At 41.7% G+C, this 14,629-nt stretch overlaps 1 protein-coding gene across 1 annotated transcript in view; it reads left to right on the top strand.

Annotated features, from left to right (window-relative positions):
• Positions 1-14,629, top strand: part of LOC115112254 (ubiquitin carboxyl-terminal hydrolase 10-like) — a 37,503-nt gene that overhangs the window by 4,091 nt on the left and 18,783 nt on the right. The window contains 5 exon segments of the mRNA XM_029639184.2: positions 8,628-8,696; positions 10,221-10,266; positions 10,655-10,714; positions 11,634-12,674; positions 12,677-12,871. Coding sequence (XP_029495044.2) covers positions 8,628-8,696; positions 10,221-10,266; positions 10,655-10,714; positions 11,634-12,674; positions 12,677-12,871 — 1,411 coding nt within the window.

The following is a 14,629-nucleotide window of genomic DNA, read 5'->3' as shown; positions in this document are numbered from 1 at the left end:
TTGCAACAGAGTCAGGGTATATGCAGCAGTTTGGGCTGCCTTGCTCGTTGCGAACTGTGTGAAGACTATTTCTTCCTAACAAAGACAGCCAACTTCACCAAACGGGGGATGATTTAACAAAAGCGCATTTGCGAAAAAAGCACAATCGTTGCACGACTGTACCTAACCATAAACCACAATGCCTTAAAATCAATACACAGAAGTATATATTTTTAAACCTGCATATTTAGCTAAAGAAATCCAGGTTAGCATGCAATATTAACCAGGTGAAATTGTCACTTGCGTTCATTGCACGCAGAGTCAGGGTATATGCAACAGTTTGGGCTGCCTGACTTGTTGCGAACTAATTTGCCAGAATTTTACGTAATTATGACATAACATTGAAGGTTGTACAATGTAACAGCAATATTTAGACTTATGGATGCCACCCGTTAGATAAAATATGGAACGGTTCCGTATTTCACTGAAATAATAAACGTTTTGTTTTCGAAATGATAGTTTCCGGATTCGACCATATTAATGACCTAAGGCTCGTATTTCTGTGTGTTATTATGTTATAATTAAGTCTATGATTTGATATTTGATGTAGCAGTCTGACTGAGCGGTGGTAGGCAGCAGCAGGCTTGTATGCATTCATTCAAACAGCACTTTCGTGTGTTTTGCCAGCAGCTCTTTGCTGTGCTTCAAGCATTGAGCAGTTTATGACTTCAAGCCTATCAACACCGAGATTAGGCTGGTGTAACCGATGTGAAATGGCTAGCTAGTTAGCGGGGTGCGCGCTAATAGTGTTTCAAACGTCACTCGCTCTGAGACTTGGAGTAGTTGTTCCCCTTGCTCTGCAAGGGCCGGGGCTTTTGTGGAGCGATGTGTAACGATGCTACGAGGGTGGCTGTTGTCGATGTGTTCCGGGTTCGAGCCCAGGTAGGGGCAAGAAGAGGGACGGAAGCTTTACTGTTACACTGGCAATACTAAATTGCCTATAAGAACATCCAATAGTCACGGTATATGAAATACAAATGGTATAGAGAGAAATAGTCCTATAAATACTATATTAACTACAACCTAAAACCTCTTACCTTGGAATATTGAAGTCTCATGTTAAAAGGAATCACCAGCTATCATACGTTCTGAGCAAGGAACTTGAACGTTTTTTTTTTTACATGGCACATATTGCACTTTTACTTTCTTCTCCAACACTTTGTTTTTGCATTATTTAAACCAAATTGAACATGTTTCATTATTTACTTGAGGCTAAATTGATTTTATTGATGTATTATATTAAGTTAAAATAAATGTTAATTCATTATTGTTGTAATTTTCATTATTACAAATAAATGTTAAAAATCGGCCGACACAATCCAGGTGTGGAAAGCTTTTACACTTACCCAGAAAGGCTTGCAGCTGTAATTGCTGCCAAAGGTGAATCTAACACAGGAGTCTCTGACCCTGTTCCTGGAGAGCTAACTTCCAGTAAGTTTTCGCTCCAAGCCCAGTTGAAACTAACTTGATTAATCTTATCAGCCAGATAATTATTAGAATCAGGTGTGCTAGATTAGGGTTGGAGTGAGTTTACAGGACGGTAGCTTTCCAGGAACGGGGTTGGAGAACACTGTATTAACATGCATTGACTTAGGGTGTTGAATACTTATCTAATCCCTGTTTTATAAATGTTCACAATTTTCTTCCACTTTGACAGAGTATTTTGTGTCTATCATTTACAAAAATTTACATCAATTTGAATCCCGTTTTTGTAATGCAACAAAACAAGGATAAAGTCAAGGGGTGTGAATACCAGCTAACTAGTTAGGCCAACAAGAAATTAACTATTAGTAATCTGTCAGTGTCCATGTTTTTTCATTTTACCCCGTTTTCTCCCCAATTTCGTGGTATCCAATTGTTTAGTAGCTACTATCTTGTCTCATCGCTACAACTCCCGTACGGGCTCGGGAGAGACGAAGGCTGAAAGTCATGCGTCAATGTCCATGTTTGTCCAACTACTAAGTGTTTTTAATCCTACTCAACTATTTTCAACAATTATGGTTTATAGCAATGGCCAAGCTTCATAACTAGCTTACTACCTAGCTAGCATGCTTGCCCATCAACAGACAATTACATCAATACAGAGTCGGCCTAAGCTAGATATCAAATTCCCATTGTGCCATAGGGTCCACCCAACCAGGGCTGCTGAACGTAAGATAGCTGGCTGGCTAGGGGTTGAAGATTAGGTGCATGTGTGAAACTGTATATCTCACTGAAGGCCTAAATAGTAAACCATTGATCTAAGGGAGGTTTTTGTTCTGAGTCATTCTGAGAGGGTTGTTTTTGCACCTGAGGTCATGTGTCCACTGCCCTACCATTTTATATTCTTAATATAAGGCTCTAGTATCAGGGATTGAGCGAGGTAGCATTGAATGCACATAAGGGAGACACTCATTTTATGATTCACTATAAAATGTCTCGGGGCATAGAAGATAATTGATTGAATGACAATGCCCATTGCAGAGAATTGAATGTACCTGCGATGTATGGGTTGTGCACAAGGAGCAGCAGAAGCCACATCTTTGCTTTATGACTCAGGGTTGCTAGATTGAACCAAAGGGCAGAGGAATGGTAGCTGTTGGACACCGTTCCACACCACAGCAGTGAGTTGTCTGAGAGTTGCGTACCGAAGTATCATCACAACATTTTCTAAGTTAGTAAATGAGTGCTAGGAATCTTCGGCTGAGTAAATGCTTCCACGTATTGTGGACGTCAAGCATAAAATGGTTCATGGGCCTGTATAGTTTCTACCTAAGTATATTGTACTGTGTGTATGCCCATATTTGAGTTTTTCACAGTTTCGTCAGTTGGTGAACAACATGGATATGGGAATGGTGGATTGTCTTAATGTCACCTGACAAATGTGCGGGTTGGGAGTGGGTAGTTGTGGGTAAACCTAGACCTAATTACAGGTTTGTAACTGAAAAAGATGGCAACCTCTTATCACAGTGAAGATCTGATGTGTTAAAGTAAAAATACATTTTTAAAAACAACGGAAAGGATTATGGTTAATTTCCAAGCACGATCTGATATCTTTGTGATGGCCTTCATTTTTTCGAATGGTGGGCTCCTGATTCAACATTATGGAAATGGATCATGAGGCTCAGAGTTGCCTGGCTAGTTAGGTATTTTCCTGAAGAGCAGGGTGGAGCAGTGTTTAGAGAGCAGAGCTGCCTCCCATTTGTCTTACCCTTGAAAGGTCCTGCAACACCATGGCCTCAGAGAATCCAATCAGCTGCTGGTAGTGTTTGAATGACATCGCCCTGTATTAAAGTGTCTCTTAAATGAATAAATTATATTGTTCTTCTCTGTCATGTCTCTGCTCAGTGTTTAGTTAACGTTGTCTCCTCACTTCTTGGGCATCACTCACTGTGCTAGCTCATCGTACTTAACTTTTCTTCAAAATAATGTAATACGCAAGCCCCGGCATGCATCATCGGTTTATTCAAAACATGTTTGACCTTACTTGTAGTGTTGCATATTCATGCCAAGTTTGCATTCCAATTTGTGAGGCCTTGCAGAACCGGGCTGGCTGAGTCCCAGTCCAATAGGGAACACTGGGTAGTAGTGATGAGGGTGTCCCAGTCTTTGTAGGTATAGGGTGTTGTGGATTGTTATTCTATGCCTCAGGTGGGAGTTGGTAATGTCTGGTAACTTGAAATTCCAGTGGAACATCTTGTTTTTTATTTTACTAGGCAAGTCAGTTAATAACAAATTCTTATTTTCAATGACGGCCTAGGAACAGTGGGTTAACTGCCTGTTAAGGGGCAGAACGACAGATTTGTACCTTGTCAGCTCGGGGATTCGAACTTGCAACCTTTCGGTTACTAGTCCAACACTCTAACCACTAGGCTACCCTGCCGCCCCAATTTGACTGGCTCTTGTTTGACATATGTTCTAATACACCCCCACTCCTCTAAGCCATCCACTTCCTCATAAAGCAAACTTTAGATGTGTTTTTGTTTAATTGTTAAGCAGAAGCCTCATTGAATGCTATCGGCAATATATGATTATCATTCTACTCTATTGACGTAAAGTATACAAACATTAGAAATGAGCATGTGTTCAGTTTACCTGTTTTAGCTCCTTTTATCAGCGACAATGTCATCGTGCTTTATATTTCATATGGATCCCACCTTAGAATGTAAGCCCCGCTCCCTGATCTGTAACCATATTCATTAAGTGTGTGTGTGCACGCCATCTCACTGGAGCATGTTGAAGTTATACAGATGGCCATTTTGTGGTAATCCTCAATCCAAACGAACAGCGAGGGAAGCTTAGTGTGGTACGTGTGGCACGCCTGTAGAAAGAGGCAAAGGGAGTTCTTTCTGTTGTGATTGTATTAGCTGTCCTGAGGCCGTTGGATTGTGGCTGGCTGTTTGTCGCTTGTAGTGCCATTTCAGCAATGTTGGGCCCTCATTTGCAAAGAGTTACATATGCTTGAACTGCACTTTCTTTTCTCTGTGCCTCCCCTTTCATGTCCCACAGTTAAATGCGCTGGGAGGATTCTGTATGGTTAGCAAGCTTGTTTCAACTTTTTTCATTACTGCTCCATATCATTGGACACCTTCCCCTCACCATGCACCACCAACACTTGTTTTGTTTAGAAATATTTTTTTATTTGTTGCCTAATGAAAGACTTCAAAAATGTAGTTTCAGGCTGTAATGTTATGCAGATATGTTTTTGGCCCCTGCTATTCTGTAATGAGCCAAACCAAGAAATGTCGCCAGGCGATTGAAGGACCAATTCACCCCACTATGCAGGGCTGTCGGTGTGCAGCAAGAGACCTTCAGTTACGCAGTGCGACTGGGATTAAGATGACCTGCCTTCCCCATGCTGGCTATAATTATCTTTACAATGTAGTGTAAGGCTGTGGCCAGCACGTGGCTGGCTAGAGTACTATCCCACTGTTAGTGTCTGGTCTGGAGGGGGATTGCCTTGTCAGGTTTGTACCGACATTTTAACGCCTTCCCTAAAGATTCCTGTTTAGATGAACACACATTGATTGGCCGTGGTCCAGTTGGGTTACAAACTGATTGATGATGGTAGAAGGGTTTGGTGTGTGTGTGTGAGATTTGGAGATTCCTATATTTATGAGTATCTGAAACCTCAGATGTGGGTCATTGAAAATTAACAACATGGACTTCTTATTACTGCATGGTTCTGCAAACAATAAGAATGACCACCCCACTTCCAATTATTATTATGGGGAATTTGGTTGTGTGTAGTGTGAAAAGTGTTGCCAGTACTCAACTCAATTTGCTTAATCACATTAGTGTGGAGCCTTGTGTAAAAGGTGCAGCTAGAAGGCGTAATCCCTGGACAGGGCTTGACAGTAACCTTTTTTTGTCACTTGTCCAAAACCACATGTCACTTGTCCAAAAATAGTCTTAATGCAATTTTTACATCGTTGTATGTTACAAGGAACCACTTTACAAAATAAAATGCATTACTGTATTTTTGTACCATAAGAAAAGAAAATCAGACGGCATTGTTGTCTGCACTCCTTATTGATGACTGGATATCTGTCTCAAAATAAAACACTGCCTCTTTAAGGCTTTCCTGAAGGATGTTTGGCCGCCTTTTGGTAGCCTATAAATTACTGCAACATTAAAATGACAACCTTGTACTTTAGTATGTCTACAGATTAAAACACTCTGGGACAGTTCTGAGACAACAGATCCTAAATTCATAACCACTGCAGATAAATAAATAAAAAACAATGAAACAGTAACTTTTTTTGTAATCTTATCAGACCGTTTTGCTTAAAATGTTGATCAATTTTTATTTATTCATATTATAAGCTCAATAAAAAAGACCGTTAATTATTAAATATTTTCAAAATGTTGGCCACCTCTGCTCAGATTCAAGGTGGGTGATGTGCACCATGCACTATCCTTCACTCTCCAGTCTTGTGACCATTTGATCTGAACGAAGTGCTTTGAGTATGCCGACAGAATCAGACGTTAATGTTAGTTATCCTTCATTATATTTGTCAAACAAAGCCTATATTTATGTAATTCTCATTAAAGTTTGGTTACATTTTCTGGCGCCTCCATGTCAGCATCGGTTTGGACATGAGGCTTGTAGCCAATATCACATACACTTTGTCATGTAGGCTTTTTTATCTATGTGCATTATTATTCCAATGTTGGCCAATGATCCAATTCTGAATTAGATAATTGTTTGATATTGTGATAGCATTTTTTTACTTGTCAATTGGGGAAACTTAAATCTATATTATTATTATTGTCCAGAAAGCATTAATATCAAGCCCAGCTGGATGAACCCATGGGATTTGAGTCCAAACCAGCATACTACATAATGATACTTCACTGCCATTAACATTTTCCTTCCCCAGAACATTGTGTGAACATTTTTGAATTTGTTACATTTGGGGACATAAGATTGGAGTGGCAGGGTAGCCTAGTGGTTAGAGCGTTGGACTAGAAACTGGAAGGTTGCAAGTTCAAACCCCCGAGCTGACAAGGTACAAATCTGTCATTCTGCCCCTGAACAGGCAGTTAACCCACTGTTCCTAGGCTGTCATTGAAAATAAGAATTTGTTCTTAACTGACTTGCCTAGTTAAATAAAGGTAAAATAAAAATTGATCAAATAATGCATTGTAGCCAAATGTCAGCTAAATTTTCAGCGGTGCTGTTTTACTCCACTTGTGAAGAAATGACAAAAAATGGCCTACAGTACAGTTGTTTGAAGTTCATTCCCGCCTTAGAATGTGCTACATATTGGCGGAAGCCAGTGAGCCAGGTCCCTCTATTTGGCTCAGTTCTCTGGGAAGTGGGCTGCCGGGAGCCATTTTGCCATTCTAATGCTGCATGACTCGTCACTTTTCCACGTTGCCCCTTTTACCCAAACCTATGGCGCAATATGGGCAGACTGATAAGAAAGGCCTCTCCCAGTAGCCTCTCCAACGGGTCTGTCACAACTAGAGGTCGACCGATAATGACTTTTCAACGCCAATACCGATTATTGGAGGACCAAAAAAGCCGATGCCGATTAAAAAAATATATATATATTTTTAAAAATTGTAGCAATTAGAATTATTATTATTTTTGATTTGTAATAATGACAATTACAACAATACTGAATGAACACTTAATATAATACATCAATAAAATCTATTTAGCCTCAAGTAAATAATGAAACATGTTCAATTTGGTTTAAATAATGCAAAAACAAAGTGTTGGAGAAGAAAGTAAAAGTGCAATATGTGCCATGTAAGAAAGCTAACGTTTCAGTTCCTTGCTCAGAACATGAGAACATGTGAAAGCTAGTGGTTCCTTTTAACATGGGTCTTCAATATTCCCAGTTAACAAGTTTTAGGTTGTAGTTATTAAAGGAATTATAGGACTATTTCCCTCTATACCATTTGTATTTCATTAACCTTTGACTATTAGATGTTATTATAGGCACTTTAGTATTGCCTGTGTAACGGTATAGCTTCCCTCTCTCTCCTCGCTCCTCCCTGGGCTCGAACCAGCAACACAATGACAACAGCCACCATTGAAGCAGCGTTGCCCATGCAGAGCAAGGGGAACAACTACTAGAAGGCTCAGAGCGAGTGACGTTTGAAACGCTATTAGCGCGCGCTAACTAGCTAGCCATTTCACTTCGGTTACACCAGCCTCATCTCTGGAGTTGATAGGCTTGAAGTCATAAACAGCGCAATGCTTGAGGCACAACGAAGAGCTGCTGGCAAAACGCACAAAAGTGCTGTTTGAATGAATGTTTACGCTTCTGCCTACCACTGCTCAGTCAGATACTGAGATGCTTGTATGCTCAGTTAGATTATATGCAACGCAGGACACGCTAGATAATATCTAGTAATATCATCAACCATGTGTAGTTTTAACTAGTGATTATGATTTTTTTTTTTTTTTTTTTATAAGATAAGTTTAATGCTAGCTAGCAACTTACCTTGGCTTACTGCATTCGCAGAACAGGCAGTCCCCTTGTGGAGTGCAACGAGAGAGGCAGGTGGTTATAGCGTTGGACTAGTTAACTGTAAGGTTGCAAGATTGGTTCCCCGCGCTGACAAGGTGAAAATCTGTCGTTCTGCCCCTGAACAGGCAGTTAACCCACCGTTCCTAGGCCGTCATTGAAAATAAGAACGTGTTCTTAACCGACTTGCCTAGTTAAATAAAGGTATTAAAAGAAAACGGCAAATCGCAGCCCAAAAACACCCATTTCCGATTGTTATGAAAACTTGAAATCGGCCCTAATTAATCGGCCATTCCAAGTAATCGGTCTACCTCTAGTCACAACTGTGTCAGTTCATCAGTAAGAGGTGTACTTGTCTAAAATTCTCAGTAGACAAATGGAGGACTAAAGCAGACTTTTTTCAAAGTGTATTTCTCATGGGGTCTTGGATGTTTGAGCAATATTTCACACTTATGTTTCCTACACATGTTAATATTGAAGATGCCATGTAATATATATAGTCATTTAAAGAATAATATATTGATTTTAAAAGGTTGCATGTGATTTACATTAAAATAAATTTAATGATTGTCCTCAGTATGTTGAATCATGTGTTTTATGTAAATATATATTTTCTCTCTGTAGTACATCTTCGGGGAGTTCAGCCCTGATGAGATCAATCAGTTCTTCGTGACTCCACGATGTTATGTTGAGGTAAGACAATGAGTTTTGAATGAAACATTTATTCACCTACGTTTACTCCAGCTCATGGCTGTTTGACACCATATAGTCTACGGTGTTAAGTGTTGGAGTGCCGGTGGCTCTTAATGTTAACTGGGTCGTTCTTAAGAATGGCCTTTTGGAAGCTCATTAACCTCATTGTACGCCTCATCCCGCATGCGGGATCGTGACTACAGCCTCAAGCTCATTACCATAACGCAACGTTAGCGATTTCTAAAAATCGCAAATGAAATGAAATAAATATGCCTGCTCTCAAGCTTATCCTTTTCTTAACAATCCTGTCGTCTCAGATTTTCAAAATATGCTTTTGAACCAGAGAAAATCAATCATTTGTGTAAGAGTGGTGATAGCTAGCTTAGCATTTAGCGTTAGCATTTAGCACGCAACATATTCACAAAAACCAGCAAAGGAATCAAATAAAATAATTTACCTTTGAAGAACTTCAGATGTTTCAATGAGGAGACTCTCAGTTACATAGCAGATGTCCAGTTTTTCCTGAAAGATTCTTGTGTAGGACACATCGTTCCGTTTTGTTACTATGCATTTGGCTACCGAAACTAACCGAAATTTCAGTCACCTACACGTCAAACTTTTTTCCGAATTAACTCCATAATATCCACTGAAATATGGAAAACGTTGTTTGAATCAATCCTCAAGGTGTTTTGTCATATATCTCTTCATTGAAATGCCGTTCCTGGAAGCCTGCATTGTTCCCAGATTCGGATGGAAAAATACTGGTAGGTGAGTTTTGCGCACCAATTTGCACGCAGGACACCGTGCGGGCACTTGGCAATTGTAGTCTCTTATGGTCAATCTTCCAATGATATGCCTACAAATACGTCACAATGCTGCAGACACCTTGTGGAAACGATAGAAAGGATCCGTTCATTCCTGTCGCATTCACAGCCATATAAGGAGATCATGGAAAACGTAGCTTCGGAAATCCTGTTCATTTCCTGGTCGCTGAAACATCTTGGTTTTGCCTGAAGCTTTTGTTCTAAGGCACTCACAGTGAAAATCTTTGCAGTTCTGGAAACGTCAGTGTCTTCTTTCCAAAGCTATCAATTCCAAGCATAGTCGAGCATCTTTTCGTGACAAAATATTGCGCTTAAAACGGGCACGTCTTTTTATCCAAAAATGAAATAATGCCCCTAGAGGACTAACAGGTTTTAACACCAAAAACCACTGAGTTTATAGATTTAGTCCCGTGTGTGTATTTACTCTGTCATTGTCTAAAACACAGAGAAGACGATGGTTTATTTCTCATGTTCTCAGTTTAGTGAGTGTGAACAATATAAGACAGCACAAAATAACATGTTTTTATCACCAATACTGTCATCTACCCCCCTCGGAAGTGCACATTACACAGATGTGATTCACAAGCAGGAAGGCCCAGACTGACAACAGTCGTGGCTTGAGGTTAACACTGTTTGATGATTTATTTTAACTAGGAAGTGTCTTTTTAATTTGTAATCTAATCTCTCTGCTCTTTGACAGCTTCCCCCCTTCAATGACAAAGTCTCCTGCGTCAGTCAGTCTTCAGGTAAGAACGTCTACTGGATCGCTCTGATTTATTTAAGTTCGTCTTGTATTCATTCCGAACGTCATCCGCATGAGCCCGGCCAGTGCTCTCTGGGTTGACCTCACTCTTGCCCCCCCCCACACACACATGATGTAATGGTTATGACCAAAGTCAAACATACGCCCGCCCGTCTGCTAGTTGGATCCAGACCTATCTGACTGAACTGCATGTAATAGTGACAGTTTAAGTCTGAATTGACATTGTTTTAAGATAAGATTTTACTTGTAAAAATATGTCCAAACATACCTGCAGAACAGGGATTTTGGAGCCACCAAGTTACGTCTGTCAACCATACCCCTCCCCTGCTCATAACACTTGATTTTTACTCTGATTTGTATGAATTATTCAGGAAGTTACTGCACTCCTGCTGTGCCTTACATTGCGGAGTCTATGAGACGGCAGGTTTGCGGTGAGTTTTGGGTCCGACACTCTGTGCTTATTACTTGTTGCTGAAGCACTCAAACCCAGATCTTAAAAACTGGTGGCTTTCTAAACCTTGCCCCTATTTACACTCATTCTTGTCCGTACGATCTGTGAGGCTTTGCATGCTTAGATGCCGTTAAATATCTCTTCTCTATTGCATTAAACACATTGGCACTGCAGCAGTGCTTTAAGTTGACTTGTGATTGATTTGTATACCCCCTCCGTCACTTAACTGGATGGATTGAGAGAACCCTTTTTTATTGGATTTATAAGGGCATAGTAATGGTCTTATATGGAAGCTAACAATTACAATAGGTATTTTGTTTTGCTAGGGTTTATCATTCTCAATTCATCATTATGACTCTTAAACACTAACAAAGGACACTCTAATCCACAGAGAAGAGCGAATCTCGACCGTACTCTCTAACCATACCTTACATTCCCCCTTAGGGTTTCCGGTGTCTGGTTTGTATGGATGAGCAGTCGTGTCTTATATAGCCCGGCCTTGCCATTTTCAGTGTTGGGATGATCTGAATTTACTAACGTTTTCCTCATGTTCACCTTCAGCTGTTTCTCTCACCGCCTATCTTTCAATTTGAAATGTTCGAAACTTGTTAAATCTAATCGACATAACTTACTCTTCATTGCTTGATACTTTTTATTTGTGTAGTACTCAAGGTCAGTGTTTGATATATTCAATTGAGTTTGTGGCAGTTAATAAAGTTGTAAATTGTTGTGTATTTCATGATGCCAATTTTGTTTTGGATGCCAGATATTGGCCAAGTAGTAATGACGAATAATTGGTCAAAACAGTATTTTGTGTTGTGTAAACCTTATGAACCTTTGTCTTCAGGGCAGAACTGTAGTGCCTTATGTTCCCAAGCTGACTGACATATCCTCTGCAGGCGAAGACTACCAGCGCATAGAGTTTGGTGTGGATGAGGTGATGGACTTGGAGCCTGTGGGAGTGAAGGATCCTCTCTTCAAGGTGTCTAGCACTCTGAACCCCCAGGCTCCAGAGTTCATCCTGGGATGCCAGCCGTCTCAGAAGGTCCCGCAGACAGCCACAGCCCTCTCTCCGGCAGCAGACGTCCCAGACGGAGCACAATACAACTCACTGGACGAACCGGACGGACCTGATGGCCCAGACTCTGAGCCCTCCGCCATGGACGGCAACCAGAACTGCCAGGATGGGGACGGGGGCCTGGGCCAGCGGGAGAGGAAGAAAAAGAAAAAGCGCCCGCCAGGATACTACAACTACTTGGAGGGCTCAGGTCCCAATAGCGGTGGCATGGGAGTGGACGGGCCTCCTGGAAAGGGGTTGGTGAATGGACATGTTCTTAGCGGCCCTCACCTCGGGTCGCAGGACATGGTTGGTAAGGTGTTGTCAGGGGGCGGACTTTCCACCTCAGCCCCTGTCGCTACGGCAGCAGCGAATCAGAGGACTTGTGATAGCCCTGATGAATCGTCTTTGGACTTCACGAGTGGAGCTGCCTCTTTATCAGATGGTAAAGACGCAGCCTCCTCCTCTTCTTCCTCCTCCTCTCAGAGCAGTGGGGTGGCAGAGGGAGGCAGAACTGCAGAGCAGCAGCCTGAGAACATGGCTCCAGAGAGCCCTGAACTGCTGGGCAGCGGTGGGCACAGCCCCTGCCCCACCTCCCCTCCTCCCCCCTCGGTTGCTGTGGCCAGCCCCCCTGCCACCATTGCTACTGCTACTACTGAAGAAGAGGAGGAGACTAGGGACAGTGGGGTGGCTAATGGGCTGGCTGAGCCCCATGCTGGCATCAGTGCAGACAGACACAAGGAGGCCTCTGAGACGTTGGAGCAGCCCCAGCAGCAGTCCCCAGCTCCCTCAGTGGAGCCTGCTTCCTCCCCAGACTCTGAGGCCCAGCCGGCGGTGGCAGAGCAGCCTAAGTCGCCTGCCCCTCCGGCTGCGCCCGCTGCCAACCCCTCAAATCCTGGGCTAGCCTCTTCCACAACTCCAAGCCTCTGCCTGGAAGCCCTCAGGCCTATGTGGAGGTGAAGAATGTGGTAGAGGTCGTGGCTCCCTCCCTGGCTGCTGTGGAGCAGCATGAGAAGGCTGGGGAGGTGAAGGAAAACCCTGTCCATGTATCAGAGGATCCCATGGCCCCTAAACTTGCAGGTAGTGTACTCACAGATAGCCCCACAGTGTGAGGAAGTAGAGCTCACCGGTTAACCCTTATGTCCTTTGGAGTGTGTTAGGGCTGTCCCCCCCCCCCCCCAAAAAAAAAAAATATATAATCAATCAATCATGGTTGACCGAAAGTCATGTTCTTTCAGCCGATCGATTGGTCTACATTTTGTAAGTTTATTTTTCCATATATAGACACACCCTGTGTGTTTTAATAAAAGTATCTATATATGCATTGAGTTTATCTGATGCTTTAAGCTCACTGTTTGATTAAATAAGACACATGGCCCCAGGAAGCCAGAAGACAAAAATCTTAACCTGTCCTGAACATCCTCCCCCTGCTCCTACTGGCTTTTGCAGATTCTGCCATTACTCTCCTGAAGATGCCAGCAATAGGCTACATAAGGCGTTTCGGCAACCTTTCTCATGTGGAATGCCAATTTATTTTTGTGGAACAGTTTAATTTAATTTAGAATAATATCTTCGGTTCTCAAAATCATTGTCATGTGCTTAATCAAAAATCTAAATCAAAATGATACAAACCTAAAAGTAACTATGTAAAAATAGCCTATAAAGCAAACAAATGAAAACAATGCATCCAACAGGTAGTAGATATCCTGATCCTGTCTGTAACGAACTTGAAATGTTGTATCAGCTATTAACTTGAGTCCAGCCTGAAGCTCCTTGCAACATTGTATAAAATATTCTGGGCCCTCAGTTTCCCTTGCCAGTGAACTCTGGACACACAGCTGTAGGCTATTTGTGCTAGGGATAGGAAGTAATCAGGTAGGCCTATTTTATGACGGATCAGAGCATGACATTTTATAATTTTTCAAATACATTGACAATGGTTTCTCATTCTCAATGGATGTAAAAACAGACTCTGTTTGCTTGCTGTTTGAGATGAAGAAAACATTACTTTGAAAAGCTCCACGACTCATTAGTGGTGGTGCGTTAAGAAAATCAGAAATACTATCAGATCCCCAAATGGGCACATTTATATTCCTACATTTGCGCGCAGGCCAGGTAGCCTATAGGCCTACTTCTATGCGTAATCAGGTGCGCATCCTTTCTCAACATTGACAGGAGCGCTCCAAACAAAAGACAATGACTAAATTGACAACTCGTAAATGGAATGAAATAAACCAAAACTTGTTTCTCACAGGTGTAGCATAGGTTGTGCGCATCTGCAAATAACATGTCCACTCTGACAGTGAAAACAGTAAAAGACTGGAATAATAATAATAATATTGAATGCATTAAGACTTTACTGTAACCAAACAAACATTATAGATTAGGAATTAGCCGTGTGTGTACTACTGGTGATATATGTAATGGGGAATTGATAGACACTAACAATCAAAAGCAAACAATTCACACAATAAAGTTATGAAACAATGAATGTGCACAAATTACCGGGAGAGAGCGCATTATGGAGAGAGACGTGCATTGTGCAGCCACACTCGCCTTCTTGGACTGTGCCATTCCCGCGGCATCCACAAGGGATTAGTTCACTGAGATGGCCGCGAATAAGACGGGTGTCTCGTGTGCCATATATTTGCTACTGCTCAACTAAAACAAATCTCGGTTGACCAACAGCCTATTCACCAGTCGAGTAATTGTGGTCAGTCCTAGAGTGTGTTGACAAAATTATACCCATTGATTATTATAATAGTAATTAATTTGTGCACATTAAATGTTCTGTATGCATGTGCTGAAGTACAGCCTACCGTCCACTTGGTGTCAACA

Source organism: Oncorhynchus nerka, linkage group LG27 (genome assembly GCF_034236695.1).
Source record: "Oncorhynchus nerka isolate Pitt River linkage group LG27, Oner_Uvic_2.0, whole genome shotgun sequence".
NCBI classification, from domain to species: domain Eukaryota; kingdom Metazoa; phylum Chordata; class Actinopteri; order Salmoniformes; family Salmonidae; genus Oncorhynchus; species Oncorhynchus nerka.
The sequence above is the reverse complement of the archived record's forward strand: the minus strand, read 5'-3'. Positions and strand labels throughout refer to the sequence as shown.